The 22,884-nt window shown below is 39.3% G+C and overlaps 1 protein-coding gene across 2 annotated transcripts in view; it reads left to right on the top strand.

Moving 5' to 3' along the window:
* LOC143887097 (uncharacterized) overlaps nucleotides 1-22,884 on the top strand; it is a 64,509-nt gene that overhangs the window by 33,215 nt on the left and 8,410 nt on the right. The window contains exons 8-18 of one of the 2 annotated variants that reach the window (XR_013254032.1): nucleotides 2,041-2,143; nucleotides 2,360-2,485; nucleotides 2,559-2,672; nucleotides 3,097-3,215; nucleotides 3,373-3,460; nucleotides 3,563-3,655; nucleotides 3,787-3,876; nucleotides 3,982-4,101; nucleotides 4,238-4,329; nucleotides 4,604-4,673; nucleotides 4,793-4,850. Coding sequence is in view for 1 of the 2 variants with exons in the window: in XM_077391210.1 (XP_077247325.1) it covers nucleotides 2,041-2,143; nucleotides 2,360-2,485; nucleotides 2,559-2,672; nucleotides 3,097-3,215; nucleotides 3,373-3,460; nucleotides 3,563-3,655; nucleotides 3,787-3,876; nucleotides 3,982-4,101; nucleotides 4,238-4,329; nucleotides 4,793-4,850 (1,003 nt within the window). In the remaining variant the exon portion in view is untranslated. The remainder of the gene's footprint in view (nucleotides 1-2,040; nucleotides 2,144-2,359; nucleotides 2,486-2,558; nucleotides 2,673-3,096; nucleotides 3,216-3,372; nucleotides 3,461-3,562; nucleotides 3,656-3,786; nucleotides 3,877-3,981; nucleotides 4,102-4,237; nucleotides 4,330-4,603; nucleotides 4,674-4,792; nucleotides 4,851-22,884) is intronic. The other variant, XM_077391210.1, reaches the window with a different exon arrangement.

Below are 22,884 nucleotides of genomic sequence, written 5' to 3'. Positions count from 1 at the left end.
TGAAGATATCAAGTCTGTTAATCTTTTGGGGCACCAACGTCCAGCAAAAGCCTTGGTCCTTGATTGGCGTATAAGATTTCCAAGTTAGCATCCTCTAAAAGCTGGTTGATTCCCTTTCACCAAACAATGAATGAAAGACCTAATAAAAAATATCCTTGTGGGGTTTAGAGCCCAACTCCTATCAACAACATAATGGAAGTCAAACACCTTATAAAAAAATCCTAGGAAGGGAAACAAGATCGGTGATCGTCCTTAAAGTTATGTCAAAAGGTCAACTACCCACGCCTCCAATGGGGCGATTTTCTTGCCTGTTGTCAGGGATTGATGTCATTGCTTGGATGGTCTCTTGATGACATCTCTATAGGCCTGCTAAGAGATTGTCAATGGTAAGTTGCTTGTGTTTCTTTATAAGTTCCACATTTATACAAATCGATGGTGTTTCAGTGCCTAAGAAAGAAGATATTGAGAACTGGCAAGATTTTAAACCTATTAGTCTGTTCGTAGCCTCAATATGATTTTCAAGATTTTATCATTTTGGCATGGTGGATACTATAGGATTACGATTATAGCTAGTTTCCATCCACGTGACTTGGTGTGAGCTCATGAGCCCATGGGTGGTGTCATTTCTTCTCCCATGGTGCTTTTGTGGAAGTTAATAGATCTTTGACGGTGTTTCTATAGGCATGATAGTTTTGACTCTAGAAATAAATATCTTTTGGCATTATTATTAGGAGTTTTTATATGGTGCCCGATCGTCAAGTACCGTGAAAGAGGTACCGGCCTTGATATTTGATCCAACAGCAGTGCACTTTTTAAAAAGCTGCTGTTGGATCAAATATCAAGGGTTTTACGCTTAGAAGCAGGAATCTTCCCTCGGAGTGCCGCTCCCACCTCGGAACCTCAATTTGGCGCTCCTTATGAAGAAGCTTCTAGGGAGCACGACCCCAAAGAGCGGGAACTGCTCCCATGACGCTCCCAGAGTGCTTCTATTACTCCATAAGTCCCACCATCACCAACTTCCATGCATCAAACTCCAACTCTTTAATGTACTTCATTGGAGCAAGCAGAAAGGCTTGTGCATCTTCAGACGGCACGAAGAACGAGGCGCTCCCAAATTTAGATGGTTATAAATTACTCTTCAAAGATGGTTAGAAATTACTGGTTTTTGATGTACTTAACTTTGAAAGACACATATGAAAATGGTTAGAAACTATTATTTTTTTATGTACTTGAATTTTGAAAGATATATGAAGAAAATATTACATTACACGCTCCCATGGCCCTCCCAAACTTAGACTCTTCTAGACCCCACGCTGCCCCGCCCCCGCTTCGTGCTTCTAAGGTTGTACGTCTGACGTACCACCTTCACAGGATTTCATGGTTAGCAACCATATAATTTCTCTATTATTAGTATGGATATGCACTGTGGAGGACTAGAAAGAAAGGATTTCTCAGAGCAACCTCCCTGGTTCCAGACCTAGGAGTTCACTTTCCCATTACGCGTCACTTGTAATCCGCACAGGTGTGTCCTCATCCTCTAGAGTGGACGAGAAAGAAAGGATTTCTTGGAGCAACCCCCCGGTTCCAGACCTTGGAGTTCACTTTCCCATATGACCGTGAAATTTTTGGTGTAAATTAACCATAACAAAAAAACTTTTGGTGTAAATTATTAATTTTTATTCTATTCCAACTTTCAGCTTTTAATCTATATATTATTATCTTGTATAATTCTGGGATGGTTGAAACACAACTTTCCATGATATATGGCGTGCAGATTAAAGGAAAAATTAACGAGTTCCTTACTCCAAAATCTCAGTTGCATATTTTATAAAGTACCAAATAATGTGTTGTTGTATTGATCTATATTTGGAAAACGACCATCCAAAGAATTTTTCTTTTTGTATCCAGTTAGGACCTAACTTAAAAGATCTTTTTGATTTATGCATCTAAAGCAATTCTTAGGTTTGCTTGGGACATTATTTGCTTCTTCTACAGTTCTTCTGATTTTCCAAGTTTGTCCTAACTGGTATGACCGTGCAGGTGCTTGGCTGATGAGAGTTCTGTCTTACTCCTCTACTCGTTGGTACATGGGAACTCTGACTTTTTGGAGTATGTCTTGGTGCGAACTGATATGGACACATTGGTATGTTTCCGCAATTTACAGTCACTCAATTTAGTTGTGGTTATTGAATTTTCAAAATAGTTTTGTTTGTCCTAAATAACAAAGAATCTTTTATATCGGTTATCGTTGCACTAGAATAATAGGTACCTTTTTCAAAATTAGGATATAAACTATTGCCGACTTTAAGAATGGTTTTATGATATGAGATGTGTATTTCTGTGGCGATGGACTCAACAGCTGATGCCTATTCTCGAAACACTTTATAATGCTTCAAGGAGGACTTCTAATCAAATTTATATGTTGCTGATTATCCTTCTCATTCTAAGTCAGGATTCTTCTTTCAATGCCAGCATATATAAACTGGTAAGAATTGCTTCCAGAATCACATTTTGCATGTCTTCTGAATGTTTTGTTAATACTATTTTTTCTTTCACAGATGCTCCCAAATGTACCATGGTATGAAGAACGCCTTCTCCATCATACCTCTCTTGGTTCTCTGATGGTTATAGTACTCATAAGGACTGTGAAGTACAATCTTTCTAAGCTACGGGTATATCTTTCAATATCCATCTAGCTGCTTTCTCAGAGAATTTCATGAAGAACCTTTCGTGTATTGCAATAATGGATTTAAATTTGGTTTCGGTATCGAAACCAATTTATTTTTAAATTTCAGTCATTTCGGTCAACATGACCAAATTTCGGCCAAAATCCAAACCGAATTCCGAAATTTTCAGATTTCAGTCCCAACAGAAATCCGAAATTTTGGATTTCGGCCAAAATTTAAAACCATGATTGCGATATGCGTTAAACTTTTTAGGCATAAACCTTCTAACATACTATTCTGATTCTTTTAATGCATTATGTGGATGTGTCCTATGGGTTTCGTTAAACTAAAGATGTGGGATGTGATTGTGATATTTAATTATTTGTTACCATAATGATCCGTTCCCTGTTACGTATCTATGGAATTGCAGGATATCTACCTCCACACAAACTGCCTTGCAACATTGGCAAACATGGCACCACATGTTCACAGGTTGAGTGCCTATGCATCACAGAGGCTAGTTAGCCTTTTTGACATGTTGTCGCGCAAGTATGCTACCATTTTCAGCCTTTTTACTTTTAATTCTTTCACAGTTGGAATTATGGCTTTTTTATATTTATGGCACTTTTACTTCCCTGAGATAGAAGTAGTTGTGGTTTCTTACTATTATTTATTTGTGGGTTTTATGTCCTCAAATTTCCTCCAGGTATACCAAACTAGCAGACCTAAGTGATGATAAGATCTTTAAAGCTAATGCCAATTCTGTAGAAGGGGAAAGCATAGCAGAAGATATGGTAGTCTTTCTATAGTTCTGGTGCTTAAAAATCATCAACTTGACAATGTTGGTTTACATATTTCTATGCTCACTTTTTTCTATTCTCCCACTTTAATTGCAGTCAACGGAGCTGCACATTTATACCGACTTCCTAAGAATTGTACTGGAAATCTTAAATGCAATCCTTACATATGCTCTGCCTCGGAATCCTGAGGTATTATCTAATTAGTAATTGTTGCGATTGTTTTCAATTGGGTAGTATATGAAACTGGATTGTGCTCAAGATAAAAATCATCCCGTCACTTTTCAAGTTTATTTGTTTCCTCATTTGTTGTGATTGGACAGGTTGTATATGCAATAATGCACCGACAGGAGGTCCTTCAGCCCTTCAAGAATCACCCACGCTTTAATGAGCTCCTTGAAAACATTTACACGGTATATTTTTTAATTAATGCTTTATATGATTACTGTTCTTGAATTGATTTAAACCTTCCTATTCATGTGAGCACAACAGATTTGAATGATTAATTTCCTTTGTAGGTATTGGATTTCTTCAATAGCCGGATGGATGCACAGAAACTGGATGGTGAATGGTCGGTGGAGAAAGTCCTACAAGTCATAATCATTAATTGCCGATCCTGGCGTGGGGAAGGGATGAAGGTGAAATGGAATTGAACATTTTTAATCTTGTAAAGTGATAGGATTGTCATTATATGAGTTTCGTTTTAATTTAGTTAACATTGCAATACATGCAAATCAATCACTGAGGGAAATTTTGGGTTTTGGATTTGAACAGATGTTTACCCAGTTACGCTTCACATATGAGCAAGAGAATCATCCTGAGGAGTTCTTTATCCCATATGTGTGGAAATTAGTTCTATCTCACAGGTATTCTTGCTACTTTTCTGTTGTAATTGATTATATTTCAATATGTCTACCTTTTACGCTTCCAACAAAAAAGATCCAAACCCAAGAGGTTCAAGAGTTAACCTATGAAACAAGCTGGCTTGGTACTAAATTTTTTGTGCTGCAAACTGTATTAATGTTTACATGTGAAGCTGTACCTCTTCATGTAATTTATTTATTTATTTTTTATTTTTCTTGAAGAAAAACCTCTTTTTATGAACTTCCATGACCACCAATTTGGAACTTATTGTCTCAGAAATTACAAGAACTACACAACTTATACTTCTATCTTCACCCCATTCTGATGATATGGTCTTGGATAAATGGTAGCATCGCTCTATTTTCAATTTACTGTTGCATTTGATTTTGGTAGCTGTGTTCTTACTTGCCACCTATGGTTTCAAAATCCTTATTGACTTGTACTTATCATATGTTCTTCTCTCAGTGGTTTCAGTTTCAATCCTGGTTCCATAAATTTGTTTCCTGCCAATCTTCCTGTGGATGTAAGTATATTTTCTCCAGAATGAGCAATTTTTATAATTGTCATAAATTTTCATGCATTTCAAGTGATTAAATATCTTAACATATCCTATTTTGTGAAGCTCTGTTTTATTTTTCCTTTATTCTCTCAATGATGATTCAGAAACCCACCAGATTTTGTATTTTGTTCATTGGACAAAAGACGAGTAAATATTATAGAAGTTGTACACTGCACAAAGAAGAGTTAACATCTAGGAAACTAGACTAATGTCCAAGTAGAAGCCACAAACACATTCTTCCGATGTAATTCAAACTAGACTCATCTGTCAATAATGGAACCAACCCTAATGTCCAAGTAGAAGCCACAAACACATTCTTCCGATGTAATTCAAACTACATGTGTCGATATTTCATTTCCTTTTTGAAGTGAAAAATGAGGCAAAGTGGAATGCCTACCAAAAAAAAGAGAAAAAAGAATGTGAATAAAGTAATGATAAGGGAGTGTTAGAAATGAGGATTAGGTCGGAAACACTGACTATCTGATGGGGTGTGGGAGTTCTTTGGCCGCCGACGGGAGAACTCTCCGGGGGTACTCCTACTGGGTAGTACCATAGCCAAAGGACTGTGTAGCTGTGGATATAGAATAGAGAGTTTCAAAGATGTCTACCTAGACATCATCGCGGCTGGCTACTCTCTATCAGAAGCTCTCCAATCGCTGGAGATCCACATAAACTGTTGTAGGAAAAACCTTATTCTCCTAAGTAATGGATAAAGTTTAAACTCTTCACCCCGATCGTCACAAAGGAGTTTACACAAACCTGTTTCAGAATTGAGCAATGATGGGGAATATCCTATCCCCGATAGGAGGAAACTATCTGATTGCAGAAGGTCAGGAGGATGGATTGAGAGAGGAAGTCCAAGCTCAAATCATCTTTTGGATGGCGATTGGACGTGTACAGAATGTGGATACTATAATTTTGGTAGTCGAAGCTGCTGCAGAAAATGCTTGCTGCCTAGAGAGGATGCAGCAACAGGTAGAAAGTCCAATCGTGAAAGGAGGGGGAGGGTTTTGGAAAGGGATAACTCAGATCCGGAGCCTGTTGAGAGACACCCGGAAATTACTGTGCCTGGAAAAGAGGTGGAAGAACGGAAGTAGATCCTTAAAAAAATGCTTAGTGGGTCGAATGAAAGGAGCTTTGTGGAAACTTGAAGAGGTTTGGCATTGGGTGAGAAGAACATGGGATCTTCCTCACCTTACCAAACCATATGTTATTAACTTGTCAGCGATTCTTTTTTACTTCGAATAAGAAAAGCAAGCCATTCGAGCCCTCAGGAATGTGGTGACGCGATGAGAATTTACATAGAAAGCGTACAAACTACAAACCTGGACCCCGACCCTTCAAAATGGAGCAAAAACGATCTGCTTGAGATTCTATGGTATCCCTCTCCACGCGTGAACACTATCTACAGCAGAAACCCTTGGGAATATCTTCGGGGAGGTTCTTCAGGTCCAACTATCGGGGAATCATGGTAATTGTTTAGAGTTTGCTTCTGTTAAGGTCCTTACCTCACATTGGAAATACGTGTCACCATCTATTAAGATGAAAGTAGAGGACAAAATCTATTTAATTTGTATAAGAACCATGCCTTTCGTATAAGTCATTATTGGAGGTCATGTGCATGAAAACGATGTAAGTTATCAGGGGGTGGATCGGAATCCAGTTGAAAGGGTGGTGCCTATCACCAGTACTCCAGCACCGGAGGAGAGGGCTTCCTTTGATGAGGTCAGCAAAGATAGAAATTATCTCCATCAGGGCAAGGACAAAGGAAAGTTGCACCTCAGTTTCAAATTTGATTTAGGCTCTAATGAGGCTCAATCCTCATTGGCCGGTATGCTGAGAACACGGGACCATGTGGCAGAAGAAGGTCGGCCTCTGGAGATGACTAAGCGTAGGGCATTAAATGACCCTACACGTGGCGAGGAGAGAATGGAAAGCCAAGAAAGAGGTTTGGCGAAACAAGGTCTAAAATTTCACTGGGTCCCAAGGCAGGAGAAGGAAGTCAATTCACCTGAAAAAGATAACCATCAGTTGGATCTTCGAAAAGATAACCACAGATAGATTGCCTCGCGTCCCGATCCTAGAAATCGAGGAAAGTACTGAAAGAAGTGTATGAAAAGATTTCGTACTAATCCCGCATCCTACATCCATCCTAGTTATGAAAATGAGAATAATAATTTCTCAAGGCACTCAAGAGTCGGCCCTCTCTTATATAAAATTAGGTAGGGTACGGGTTTTGACAGACACGAATAAAAAAAGAAGGAAATTGGTCTCTACCCTCCTTTACCTCTTTGAGTCCTTTAACATGGACGGGAATTCCAGTTCCTCCGCTAAAGAAAGAAGATTTGACAGAACATGTAAAAGAAAGATGGCGAGGGAGGAAGGTTTAGGTGTGGAAGAAAAAATTTCATTCAAAAGACATGGCCATGTGATGTAGGACCGGGAAGGGAAATAGAAGAAAGGGGAGAAAAAGAGAAGGAGAAGAATAGAAGAAGAGTAGGGGAAGAAGAGAATAGAAGAAGAAATTAGAAAAGAAGAGAATAGGAATAGAGGAAGGAGAAGAAATCTGTAGAGGGGAGAAGCCAATCAATCTTTATTCAATAATCATCAAAGTCAACAATAACGCTGTAAATGGATCTGGCTCATGCTCATCGACGGTGCTCAATAGTCAGGTCAGTCGCCTCTGACCCATGACGGTGCTCGATCTACTTTGTCAATGGATCTGCCTCACGTGGTCCTGCCACAATATCTGCCTCGACTGTGGAAGTGTCAGGTTGTCTCTCTAGATGCTTGGTAACCAATGCTGAGGAAATCTCTGAGTCGTCATGCTCATCGACGTCGGCCTCAGCAATCACTGGACTCTCTAGCTCTAAATCGGACATCTCTAACTCAGTATCTGTCATCATGGACTCTGTATCTGACATACTCAAGGACTTATCAACACTAGCATCTAGGTCCTCAATAATGTTCAGAACTTCCTTCTCATGCATGCGGCGCTCCAAATATCTGTTTTCTGCTTCAATTTCGGCCTCTTGTGCACGACGGGTTGCCTCCTCGTGTACCCACCTCACCTTGTAGCGATAAAGAGGCACTGGCGCATAAGCTCTCAAAAAATCATGACGGACATCCTCCCATCGACTTTATGGAGGTTTGCCTAAGTTATGGCGCTGTGTCACCATGTGGGTCCAAAATGACTGAGCTTGTCCTCTTACAGTTTTTCGGAGTCAGTAGTTGGGTGCGCGGTCATCATAGTCGTAGTACACATAATATGCATCAAAAGTATAGATCCATTGTAGACATGCATCCTTATAATAGCTATAGTGAGTCTAGCCTTTCAAATAACTATCGTCGTACCCGTCAAAATATGGAACATATGGTGGAGCCATTGGGATCGGCGTCAAAAAATAAAATCAACCGTCTGATCTGTCTGTCATGTCAAAAGGTACACAATGCCTATCTCGGATCTCCCAGATGGCTCGGATCAGCGGTCAAACAAAAATGGACGGACGATGGAAGTTGGTCATTGTAATGCTTGCACTCGTTGTTGACCACTGAAAGTGGGCTTGATATACTCGAAATGTTGTTTCAAACAACTTTCGTGTTGACGGCAAAACCCAATTTTGAGCAAAAATCACCCGAATGAAGAGAGAGAAAATGTGATGGAGAGAGGAGTGAGAATGTAGAGAGAGAAAGTCGCTCTTATTTTTTCTTTTTTTTCGCTTTTTTTCTCAGGTAACGTAACTCTGTTGCGGAACAGATTCACTGTGTAACCTTTGCACCAAGCTACGGTTATCACAGTGCCTTGGTTTTGTTGGACATGTGCCTTCTCTTGTAGCTAAAAGCTATTCTACAGATAAAGTTAGATAGATGCATGTCAAGCAACCCTGTCTATTACCTCTTATTGCACGTAACAGGTAAAGAAAACTAAACCTCTTTTTACCTGTGATTGCAAGTTACAGGTAAAATAAAGACATTAGATGTACTTTACCTCTATATCACCTGCGCTGGAAACTGCCCAGGAAACATATTGTGCAAGATGCCTTTTAACCCTTGCCTCTTATATCCTTTCCTAGCCCAGGAAACGTACTAATTTCGTTGCCTCTTTTTCTTGGAAACTCTTGATTCACACGCTTGCTTATCTTGCACGAAAGATAAGATCAGAGAGGCAAAATTTCAGGACGAGAATCGCGCCCCCTTTTACATCTCAATCGGGTTACATGATCGATCTGGACGGAGAGAAAACAATGGCGATCTGCTGGGGTGGCTGCAATAAAAAAATTTCTTTCGGCAAGTCGCACGATTGATGGAGAGCTTTCGATCAGCAACGATCTGATGGTGAACCCGGTTGATGATTCGGCCTAAAGATGGAGCAGCAGGTGGTAGTGATGGAGATAAAGAGGGGTTTTATGTCAATGGGGTTTGAAGTTTGAACCTTGAAAACTGAGGTTAGAGGGTTCCAAATGGAGGATTTGGGGTTGTGTTCGGTCAAGAAGGGATGGGGTAGGGCTAGGTTTAGGGTTAGGGTTAATGGTTAGATTTTTTAGAAGAGGCTGATAATTAGGGTTAGGATTACGGTTCATGGTGGGAGTTTTGGGTGTGGTCGATGTAGGTGTTCCTGGTCAGCAAGAGGGGTGGAGATGAAAGTGTAGATTTCTGCACTTTATGATGTATTGGGCAGTTAGGGCTAGGGTTTAATAATGTATTGGGCTGCTGTTATGGCGGGTTTTCTGCAGGGTGTTTATGGCCAAAAGGGTAGGTTTGCTAACTGGGTATGTCTTGAGATGAGGGGATAGGGCGGCTGGTTGTGTTGTGAAAAATCCCAATGATTTACGGGGCGAAAAAAAATTCCAGCATGGTTCGATATTTTGACTCAGATAAATTCGCCTGAACTCTTGGATCTTTTGCCCTGATACCAAATTTGATGTAGGGCCAGGAAGGGAAATAGAAGAAAAGGGAGAAAAAGAGAAGAAGAAGAGAATACGAGGAGAGTAGGGGAGGAAGAGAATAGAAGAAGAAATTAGGGGAGAAGAGAATAGGAATAGAGGAAGGAGAAGAAACCTGTAGAGGGGAGAAGCCAATCAATCTTTATTCAATAATCATCAAAGTTAACAATAGAGCTATAAATTGGCCTATAAATAGGCTTTTAAGAATCCCTAAAAGACTAACCTTCCTAATTCTAAATAATATGGAAAATAAATCCTGGAAACTGAAATAACATGGAAATAAATATTTAAAAGTCCTATTGGGCAAATATGCCTCTTATTGGGCCTACAATCTGCATCACCATGCTAAAAGGATGAAGCGTCAACAATCAGCCTCACGAGGGGAAATCGCACAGGCTTATCTGGAGCACCAGTGGAAGAAACTGATAGAGGAAGCAAAGGGTAAGGAAGTGGAGACTGAAGCCCTTACAGGCAAGAAAGAAAGAAATATTTAAAAGTCCTATTGGGCAAATATGCCTCCTATTGGGCCTACAATCTGCATCACCATGCTAAAAGGACGAAGCGTTAACAATGAGCCTCACGAGGGGAAATCGCACAGGCTTATCTGGAGCACCAGTGGAAGAAACTGATAGAGGCAGCAAAGGGTAAGGAAGCGGAGACTGAAGCCCTTACAGGCAAGAAAGAAATAAAAATTTAAAAGTCCTATTGGGCAAATATGCCTCTTATTGGGCCTACAATCTGCATCACCATGCTAAACCCACTCTTCATGCTTCAATGATATGTTTATGCATGGAGGCATGATGGGGCTGTACTGTACATATTAATAAAAGAGGTCTGGTGCTATATAGTTCGCGCGTTTCACGGGGTCTCATCAGAAGAGGTCGTTCCTACAATCTCCATTGTACACGTGGCATATTTTTAGCGAGCAACCACATGAGGTTAGCGATACCAGGGAAATTATGGTTGATGCAAATGGTAAGCAGTGACTGAAGCCCTTACATGCAAGAAAACGATGGAGGATGTCTGTATTCCTCTCCACGAGCTCCCCCAGTTCAAAAACGTGTTGGTGGAAGAAAAGAATGCCTTGGAAGAGGGGGACAGACTCAGAGGAGGATTGGGAGGATGTAGTAAGGGGCCTTCTCAAGAGACTGCTCAATCTAGAGACTCTATGGATGCAGATCTAAGTGGGAAGACTAAAGGTTGTCTGGAAATGGCTGAACATGATTCGGTGGAAGAAAATGTGGAGTTATTAGACAAGGAGAAGCAGGCATTCCTGGAAGAATTTGATGAGATGTTAGAAATGTGTAAGTCGCTGGGCATTGGCTTTAAGGAAAACGTGGAGAAAACAAAGGAGATGCTTCTGGACATAGAGAAGCGAGACGCGGTGGAAAAGGGGAAGATGCCAGGTAGGGGCAGCCGGGAGTTAAGGCTTTAAAGAAGTGAGGGGTATTATTTCTTCAGGTATAAATGTTTTTTGGTGGATTTCTGCGAGTTGTCTTGGTGATTTTTGTTTGTCGAAGGCTTAAAAAGGTTGTTTGGTTTGGATGTTGGTGGAAGATGGAAGGAGGAAAGTTGTTATTGGTTTGGTTACTGAACCCTTTACCTTAATTGAGGAATCGGATGATAATGAGATTATCTGAGCGTGTTTGAGGGAATTTGGCCATACGTTGCTGGAGGAATTATCCTCTGTTAATCTCTATTTTGCTAGTGTGAATGGGTATCTGAAATGTTTTATGAATGATTGGGTGAAGATACAGTAGGTTTAAGTTTAAGTTAATTTATGGAAATGTAATGTCTCCTTGTAGACTCAGTAGGTTTTCTTTTTGGGCATAAGAATCAATCCTATGCCTTTGCCTTGTAATGATCTCAGTATATGAAGATATTTTCATTTTTCAAAAAAAAAAGAAAAGAAATGGGGATTAGGTTAATGAGGAAGAAGTGGAATGGAGAGATGGAAGAGTCTCTACTAAGGGAGCTCCTCATATAAATGATGTATATATAGGCCCAAATAGGGCAACATGTGTAAAATGACTACATTACCATCTACGGTACATATAATACACTACATATAATACCTAATCTACCCTTACATGTTATTCAACACTCCCCCTCAAGCTGGAGTGTATATATTATGGAACTCCAGCTTGCTACAAAGAAAACTACACCAACCAACTAAAAACAACAAAAAGTACAATAATCTCATATACACATCCAGCTTGGTACAACACTCAAGTTGGTGTGCTGAATACATAATGAAAGACATAGTAATAATAAAAGCAACGGCCACAAGCGTATAGCAGCGAGATCAACATGCATCAAAAAGAGTAGCTCCCTCTAAATCAGTGATGGTGAGAGCGATTAGAACAGGGCCTCTCCTTGAATGAGATCTCGACAAATAAATTTACAAACCACGAAGGATCGAACGGAGGCACCTCGGTAGGGAACTCGTAACGATCCAACGAGCAACCACCGGAAACGTGATCAAAACCAACCAACGACGGGGGACACCGTTGTCTAGATAGACAAGATCAACAGGGAAACTGTCGCCTGAAGATAACTAACCAACGATGGGGACTCCATCGTCTTGAGACAAGGTTGACGGCAGGACATCGTTGCTTGGAGAGAACCAACCAACGATGGAGACACCATCGTTTGGAGACAAGGTCGACGGAGGAAACCGTCGCCTGGAGAGAACACCGACCAACGTCGGCGGAAAGCACGCCGTCCGGGGCAGATAAGGCCGAAAGCAACACTAATGACTGTGCATATAGCTGGACAGGAATACGTAAAACTATGCCTAGAACACGAAGCAGAAACAACAAACAATGTGAAGAACGATGGAACAACTAACAATGCGAAGGAAGAAATGACAATGCAAGGAAGAGACAAAACCACGATAGAAGGGTGAACAAACATCAATTAGAGAAGACAATAAGACAGACGAGGAAGAACAATCATTAACCAACCAATAAAGACCTAAAATGTAAAGAGAACACAACAACACTCCCCCTTGGGCGAGATTACATGAGCTTGGAGACAACACAAGAAAAGACAACCAATAAGACAACACCAACATGGAAGACAACGCCAAGATAAGAAAGGACAACAAAGAACTACATGACAACAACAAAGGAGTATAGGACAACACTCCCCCTCGAGTTGATGCCAAAGGCCTTCAACTTGAAATGAAAAGAAAAACTCTCAAGGCACCTTACCTCTCCCGGACATTTCATCAAACACTTGGGGACCTTGGAGATGAAAGGCAAAGGCTATAGAGGCAATATATATATATATATATATATATATAGGAAATGGTTTGTGTGCAGCTGCATAGATAAGCTATCTGTGCATGGCCCTATGGGGGGGGGGGGCACATTTTTTGGGGGATCCAGAGGATTCATTTGGAAGGCCCTTCCATGGATAGGGTCTGTACCACAAATCAGCCCTATAGGATCATCCTAACCCAATCAAAGTTGGAGGGGAAAATGGACAAACACTGTGTGTGCCCATTTTTTCCTTCCACAAATGGCAGGGTTAAGATGATCCTAAAGCCCTGATTTTTGGTACACACCCTATCCATGGAAGGGCCTTCCAAATGAATGCTTTGGATCCCCCACAAAATGTGGCCCCCCATAGTTTGTGCAGCCGTGCACATATAGCTTATTTGTGCAGCTGCACACAAACCATTTCCTCATATATATATATAGAAAAGAGAAAATAAAGGATTTGGAGTGGAGTGGAGTTTTGGGAATCGAAAAGGGTTTTGGGAAGTAGATCTAAGTAAAGACAAGCCAAAAAATATAGAAAAGATAAAATAAGGGATTTGAGGTTGAGATTGGGGGTCTTGGGTTGTATAATGGAGATTTGGGGTAATATGGAGGAATAGGTGGTGGAGGACAGGAGGAGAACCCAAAAAAAATGGGTATGGGAATGAGGGTTCACGGCAACAAGAGTTGAGTTTTATTTTTCTTTTTTGTTTGTTTGTTTTTTTTACTAGTAAAATATGCACGTGCACCGCACGTGCCACTAAGGTATTTTACAATTTGTTTATTTCAATATTTATTAATGAATTAGTATAAGTTTTTAAAAATATTGTTCAAATATTGTTCAATATTACTACGTAATTATTGTTAATTTCAGCAGAAATTTTATATTAGAATAATCAAAGAAATGACAATATGATCAATTAGTAGAAGAAACAGGGAAAAAATTTCTTTGAAAAAACAAATAAACTTCTCTGATTTATTGGAGGAAGAAATAAATGTTGTGGGGTGGCATTGATCGAATGTTTGCCTGAAACTGCATTTTTCCAGAGGCTCCCTTCAATTCAGCATTCTTCTTGAAAGAAAGGGGATATTTTTTTGCAAGGAGGAGAGAGTGTTTGAGAGGCAGAGAGATAAGACTGTAAATGTATCATATACATATCACAAACCTAAGCAAATCTGCATCAAGTTTTGAATCTATAAAAAATCAAATCATAATGATAGTTCCAGCAGAACCTAATTCTATCATTTCAGCAACCTATCAACATGCAATTCTCCAATTGCCAGCTTCCACCATCGAACAAGATCTCGCTATCTAGCGGTTTCTAAGAACCAAAAGAACAAAAAGCATGATAAAAATCTCCAAACCCTATTTCAAAACATCAGCAGAACACGCACAACTCTTCCCGAAGCTTTTGATCCATTGGAGAGACTGGGCTCTTAGTGACAATTTTACCTACTAAGATTGATAAAAATAAAATGTAAATCAATTTAAAATAGATATTGTACTGTCTATACGGATTTTCTTTTGAAAACCATAGGCACCTGACCGGGATTTCCGACTGAGAAATAAAAAAATATACAGAAATAAGAATTCCCACAAATAACATGGCAAATGGCAGGGACATTGCAGCAGTGAAATGGCGAAAGTACCCTAGACAAATCCGACTTAGTGAAATGGTAGGGACATTGCAGCATTGAAGGCAAGGGCCCCGTGCGATGCACGGGCCGACAAAGAATTGTACAGACCACATCATAGGTTGATCCAAACCGTCCATTTGATGGAACACAACATAAATAGGTTGTGCCCATAAAATAATTTCCATAGGCTGATCCTAGCCCTCCAATCTATAGAGGTTTCCATAATTGTTGTTCCTCTTAAGGTGCCCGGAATTCGTCAATATTTTTATAGGTGTCCTGCATTCGTAATATCAAACTTTCCGTAATTTGACCCTCACATAGTGAATAAGGAAAAGTAGTTTTTTCGTCATCGTTAGGGGTGTAACTCGGGTCGGGTTGAGGCCAATCCGAGGAACCCATTTTTCCAACCCAACCCGACCCAACCCGGTGTCCAACCGGGTTGGGTTCAACCCGACCCAACCCGATTTGCAATTTCCTCAACCGGACCCAACCCGATTTCCAATTCGGGCTGGGTTGGGTCGGGTTGACCCAATTTGATATGGTACCAATTGTTGACCACCTCAACTGAAGCCGGGTTGTTTTGGATTTTGGGATCCAATAGTGAGTCACCAATAATCAGTTTTTAACTCACAATCGGTTCTCAAAATCCAAAACAAACAGGGACTAACAATTAACAAAGGGAAATGTTATCCGCAGTACTATATTTTGATGATCACAGTCCTCACTTGATTAAAGTACGGTATGGCCCGCACCATAGGATTATCCAAACCGTTCATTGTGGACTGTGGAGACTATTTCAATGTTGAAAAAGAAAAACACATATACAGAACTTCTTCAGATGGAACCCAAATTCAGGTTTCTGGTCGGGTCGGGTTGCCCGACAACCCAACCCGACCCAACCCGATTTCCAATTCGGGTTGATTTTTCCCAACCCAACCCAACCCGATTTGTGAAAAATCTTAACCCGACCCAACCCAAATTTGGGTTGAACCCGACCCGCGTGGGAATATCCAAGAACATCGATGGTTTCAAATTATATATAGTGCTAATGTCCTCACTGCCATATTTTATAATGGCACTACTCACCGTATTTTGATGATCGCACTCCTCACTTTGTTAAAATGTACGGTATGGCCCGTACCATAGGATGATCCAAACCGTCCATTAGATGGGCCACTGCCTAAATAGGTTGTGCCCTAAAAATAATTTTCATAGGTTGATCCTAACCCTCCGATCTATAGAGGGTTATAGGTTGATCCAAATCGTCCATGTGATGGAACACAACATCAATCGGTTGTGCCCGTAAAATCATTTCCATAGGCTGATCGTAGCTCTCCAATCGATAGAGGTTTCCATAATTGTTGTTCCTCTTCAGGTGCTCGGCATCCGTCAATATTTTGTAACTTGTCCCTAATGCGTCATATAACGTAGTTTTTTCGTCATTGTCATATGTCTATACCTCTTTTTGGTAGTTTTTTTTCGTAATTGTCATAGACAGGTACCATATGTCGATACTTTTCTTATGCAATTGACGATTGTACCCTCAAATCATTTCTCATTCCGAGAAACTTCTAGCATCAAAATGAATTAAATGCCCCCAGCTAATAGCATACAGTAGGAAGTTTTTCTAAAAGAAGGGCATGGAATTATCATATGTAATTATTTTCTGGGAACAATCAATTTATACTGTGGCCCATTAAATGGACGGTTTGGATCATCCTATGGTACAAGGCGTGCGATTCTTCTGAAAAATACTTGATTGTACGGACTTACACCATAGGTTGTATGCCAAAAATCATTTCCATAGGATGATCCCAATACAGTTGCGGGGTTTCCAAATTATGTCGATTATCTATAGATTGTAGGGATGCGATCATCATTTCGGAATGATCAAATGGATGGTTTGGATCATCCTATGGTGTAGGCGGTAAAATATTCACTCCAATTTTTGATAGGTAAGTTGGGGTTTTGTGGGGACCCCTACCGGCTTATTAAAAAATAGTTCACTACATGGGCTTACACCATATATATTGTAACAAGAATTTTGTGACAAAGCTTACACTCCCTATTAAAAAAAAAGTATTGTATAACTTACACCATAGGATGATCCAAACCATCCAATTGATGGGCCACATCATAAATGGGATGTTCCCAAAAAACACATTTCCATGCGATGATCCTAGCCATGCAGTCTATAGAGGAACGGCATATTTAGGAAACATTTATTGATTGGAGGGTTGTAATTATCCTATGGAAATGAATTTTGGCACACAACCTACTTACATTGTGGCCCATCAAATGGACAGTTTGGATCATCCTAAGATGTAAGTTATACAGTGCTTTTTGAAGAACAATACTCACTGTAAGGACTTACACTATATATAAAAACTCTCATAATCACATAATTTCCCTCTAAATCATGGGGAAACGGGTCAAACTGGCCGAGTCAAAGTGACGAGAAATTTTACGGGTCATTGGGCTTGGACCCGCACTCGGCCCGCGGGTCAACCGGTTTTTTGACGTATGTTTTTAAGAATTTTTTATAGGTATTTGCTAGCCACCTTCGCCGAGCGAAGATTTTTTTTTATAGGGATTTGCTAGCCACCTTCGCCGAGCGTACTTTTCTGCTTGTTCGCCCATCCTTTGCTGCGAAGTACGGTTTGTGCAAAGGTGGCTAGCAATACATAATAGCAATAAATAATAATCATGCGCGGGTACTAAGTTTTAAATGAAAAATTACTAAAAATGGAAGCAAAGCAGAAAAATTACGAAAAAAATACCGAACGAGGGTACTAAAATATGACAATTATGGCCAAAAGTACAAATAAAATTGAAAAATTATGACAATTACGAACAAAAAAGGCAAAAAGGAGACAACTGGTGTCTTTTTTTTAACTCTTGTGGAAGGCATATGAGAAGCGGAAATGACGAAAAAGAAGTAGTGAAAAAGGACATACTTGGGAGTTTTAGGGAAATTAAGGCGGGACGCATAAGGAAATAGTATGAAAGAAGCAGACGATTTTTCAGGGATTTTCCCTTTTAGTAGTAGTAAAGGATTTGGGATTTACGGCAAACCCAAGGGTGGGTTTGCTCAATAGTGCAAGAGAAAGATTTGTTCGAGAGAGAGAGAGAGAGAGAGAGAGAGAGAGAGAGAGAGAGAGAGAGAGGAGGAAATTGGAAAGATTTGAGGGATTTGTGGTTCGACAAAACATGGAGAGAAAATAAGGTTACGAAAAACAAAAAAAACCCAAAAAAAATGTGCAAATCAAGATTAGGGAGAGATTTTTGGAAAATCCAAAAAATAGGTGTGTGCATTGAGAGAGATGCGTAGAGAGATTTTAGGGGGTTTTACTCAAAAACCCCAAAAAAAGGGTTTTGCGCAAAAAAGTAAGGCAGAGAGATTTACGGCAACAATGGAGTTGTAAATGAGGAGAGAAAAGACGAAAGAAAACATAAGGAGAGATTTGAGAGAGATTTTCGCAGAAGAGGGAATTGGGGAAATTGAAAAACCCTAAGAATGGTTTTGCGAAAAAAACAGACACGTGAGAGGGAGAGAGATGCGTGGATGGCTTGTGATAGGGATGGAACTCTTCTTCTTCTCCTTTCTTTGAGGATCAGCCCTAAAGCTCTGATACCATGTTACTAATGGGGATTAGGTTAATGAGGAAGAAGAAGAGGAATGGAGAGATGGAGAGTCTCCACTAAGGGAGCTCATGTAAATGATGAAGATATAGGCCCAAATAGGGCAACATGTGTACAATGACTATAATACCCTCTATACTACATATAATACCTAATCTACCCTTAGATGTTATTAAACTGGGAGTTAAAGTGATCTGATTTTATAAATGTATAAATATGTTTATAGATCAGAACCTATTTTAAACATGTTACAAATGAATGTATCAAAAGATGAAAACGCCATTGGGGTTGGGGCCTCACAAGTGAAAAAAACAGTATCTCTAGTGCTGCCCCGCAAGTCAGTAAGAATAAATTTTGTACTTCATCCTTTTCCTGATTAAAACAAGAATCAATCTCAATGTGTCTACACCGTGCATGAGAAACCTGATTTTGAGATAACTTGATTTTATTTTGGTTGTCACGATGAAGAACACATGATCTTGACAATTCTTTTTTTTGAAAATTGACAAATTTCATTAATATTCAGATAGCATTCGGGACCAGGAGTCCAAGCCTGCAATACAAGATATTAACATGTTTTGGCATGAGCATACCCAAGACCAATTCAAAGATAACCAAAATGATGAAGTACAAAAATTCCTTTCAACTGTTCCATTGCATACTCCTATACAATTCCCCTGATGTTCTTTTGTAAAACGTTAGCTGCATCTTGCTAAGGCTACAAGTATTAGTTCACCTAACAAGAGCCTCTAATACTATAGATCTTGACAATTCTTATCAAGTATCATAACCAAGCTGCAGCCGTTGATCTACACAATGTTTGCACAAGAATCAATCTCAATGTGTCTACCAAGGTTCTGAAAATCGGAATCGTATCGTAAATCGTAAGAGGGGTCGAATCCTAAATCGTAAGATCTTTCAGATTTATATATAAAAATCAGAAAAAAATAATAAAAAATAGGAAAAATTATAAATAAGAATAAAAAGAGTAATTATCACTTTTCCATTCAAAACCATTAAAATATAAATAACATGAAATGCTTGATAATCACTTAACCGATTGTCATAATTAAAATTAATTAACCATTCATTACCAAAATGGCAAAATCCATTCATTCTCTCTATAACGATCTCAAAAAGATAAAAAAAACTTTAAAGTCTCACATATGAACCACAAAACAAAACATGAAACATATCATGATTGTATAAAATATAGATCGTGGATGTCGTCGATCCCATTCACATCCTTATCATTATTTTCGTCATCGGCATCGGTAGTTCTTCCCTCAATATTAACACCCTCATCTCCATCATCTGTGTCGGAAGCAGAACCAAATTCTTCTTCTTCATCTTGCAGTTGGTGCTTGTCCTTCCTTTTGTTGAGGTTTCTAACGCCTGTTACATTTACAAGAATGAATATCAATAAATCATGTCTTTAACTCTTTATTACTAAGAAAAGAAATTACAAATAGCTTACGTCTTTTCTTTTGTTGAGGCGCATGGCTGGAGCCGGCGCCCGTCTCATCTCCTGTAGCTTCTTCCACTAAACATTCACCCATATCCAACCAAGTCGTGTCTTCTGGAAGCACAAGTCCATCCTTTTCTGTTATCCACTCATCGTCTGAGTCCATGTCAGATAACGAAATATGATCAAATCCTTTGTTGTCCTTCCTCTTTGAATTGCGAACTCAAAGTTGAAGATTGTATTTGACAAAAACAAGTGCATTCATCCTCTTTTGTTCGAGTCAGTTTCTTCTTTTTGAATGTATCTAAAATAAAAAACGTTAATAATAAAAATTAAAGGGATACAAATAAAAAGATATGAATAAAAAAAGTAGACTTACTAACATTTACCTGCTCAAATGTGCTCCAGTTGCGTTCGCAACCGCTAGCACTACACGTCAGGCTTTCAATTCGAATTGCAAATTTTGCAACTTGGGACATTCATCTCCAAAGGCCACCATAAACCTTTTTTTCCAAAAAATAATTATGATAATTTCTAAATACATAAGATAAGAATTCAATTAAAAATTTTTAGTTAAAGAATTTACCTGGTAACTGTTCTTTCCTCATTAACTTTGCCATTTCCCGTCCAAAGAGACCCTCTGCTTTCTTGAACTTATCAATTTGGTTACCAATTAACACCCTCTCTTTTGAACTTGAAATCATTCTTTCTAACCCATCCAATAGCCCCACCTTAATTTCATTGTCCACGTCATTTGAAGTCTCATACTGAAACCGCGGATTTAAAAAGTAACCCGCTGCGTACAAGGGCGTATGAAGTTGCCTATCCCAACATTCATCAATGATATTCCAAATTTGCTCATATTTCTTCTTTATGTTGCCCAAATTCTTTGCAATGGCTTTTTTGGCTCAGTCCATAGCCTCATAAATGTACCCCATGACAAGCCTCTCATCTGAATCCACTAAGCGTAGGACTTTCACCAATGGGGATGTGCATTTCAAACATTAATATACACTAGGCCAAAATGTGGAATCGCCCAACACAATTCCGCATATCTTGCTCCCATCGGCTTTTTTGGAATATGGGCTTTTTTGCCGATCATCCGAGGCAAACATCTGCATCAAGCCCGCCCTTCTCTCTCTTAGACTCTTCAATGTCAGGAAGCACGTTGTAAAACGTGTCACAGCTGGCCTTGTCAATTCCCCTTTCGTATGCTTACGCATTAGATGCAAAACCCAACTATGATTGTAAATGTACACTGTGATCATCCTGGCCTTTGCGATGGTCTATGCATGGGTTGGTAATTTTTTAGGTGTCTTCAAGCTTCAAATCTATGCAATGAGCGGCACAAGGAGACCAAAATAATTTTTTCCTCTTCTCCATTAACAACTCCCCTGCTCACATATGCAGCCGCACTATCCGTGATAACTTGGAGTACATTTTCCTCTCCCACTTCTTCCACAACCGAATCAAGTAGAGCAAACAAGTTATCTGCATTTTTTGAGATATCAGAGGTATCTGCTGATCTCAAAAAAATTGTCCCCTTTGGACTATTAATCAAGAAATTAGTAATGGATCTGTTCACCCCATCCGTCCAACCATCTGACCTAAGCGTGCAACCCGTCTTCTTCCATTCTTTCTTATATTCATCCATCATAGACTCTATGTTCTGTACTTCTCTTTTAAGGAATGTATTCCTCATCTCATGGTAGCTTGGGACTTTTAATCCATGTTCAAAATGGGTTATGGATTCAACCATGGTGTCAAAAAACGGGCATTTAACAAGGTTGAAAGACAATGCATTCGAGTAAAAGAACCTTACTATGTTTTGGCAAACTTTATCCCTATCCCCCTTTTTCCAAATTTGATTGATAGTTGCTTGCTTGCCGGTTTTTTTGTCCCCCCTCACTACAAAATCATCCATTTTCCTCTTCCCTCTAGCAACACGTGCATTCTCTATTTCCTCCCTATCTTGATAATAGAAGTCCGGCCGCCCCACATCATACTTTGCATCATCTCTTTTCTCCTTCTCTTCTTCAATTTCCTTCAATAGTAACTTAAATTTATCAACAACGTCATACGGATTTTGTGTACAAGCAGCTACATTCTATTTTGTACGTCCCAAATGATGCTTCATTCTAAAGACACCTCCAGAATACTCTTTCCAACGATAATTATATCGTAATCTTGTCTTGTTATTGGGAACGACCGTCGTACAATGCTCCTATGTCACATCGACTTCTGTAGCTTTAACCATCTTTCTTTATACTACACTTCAAACTTCTTAAGGAAATACAAACTTGTAAATCCAATGCCTGAAATAAAAATAGATGACAAAAGGAAAAATAGCCTTATGGTCCCACATTAAACCAATCCAACAGCAACACATTAAAGCAATCAAACAGCCCCAATGCCCCACATTAAAGCAATCCAATACTGAACATTTTGACCTCAAAATTAGTTTTGGACTCTAAATCAGTTCTCAAAATCCAAAACAAACAGAGCCTAAAAGGGGTCAGTCCGTCCTATTTGTTTTGGATTTTAAGAACTGAATGGAGTCTAATCGGTTCTCAAAATCTAAAACAAACAGAGCCTAATCAGTTTTGGACTCTAAATCAGTTCTCAAAATCCAAAAGAAATAAATTTGACCAACAAAAGACAATAAAATTTAAGGCTCTGTTTCTGTTGGATTTTGTGAACAGATTGTGAGTCCAAAACAAACAGAGCCTCAAATTTATGAGTCCATAACATATTATTTGACCAAAAATTAAACGTAAATTTGGGTCTAATAATCAGTTTTGGACTCGAAATCAGTTCTTAAAATCCAAAACAAACACAACCTCAAATTTATCAGTCCATAACAGATTATTTGACCCAAAATTAAACATAAATTTGGGTCTAATAATCAGTTTTGGACTCGAAATCAGTTCTCAAAACTCAAAACAAACAGGGCTATGAAGTTACAAAATGAAGATTTTGAATTCAACATTAAGGCTCTGTTTGTTTTGGATTTTGAGATCAGATTGTGAGTCCATAACAGATTA

Source organism: Tasmannia lanceolata, unplaced genomic scaffold (assembly GCF_043159265.1).
Source record: "Tasmannia lanceolata isolate RefF3 unplaced genomic scaffold, GAP_Taslan_0.1 ptg000012l, whole genome shotgun sequence".
NCBI classification, from domain to species: Eukaryota; Viridiplantae; Streptophyta; class Magnoliopsida; order Canellales; family Winteraceae; genus Tasmannia; species Tasmannia lanceolata.
Note: the sequence above shows the minus strand (reverse complement) of the source record. Positions and strands in the feature narration are given on the sequence as shown.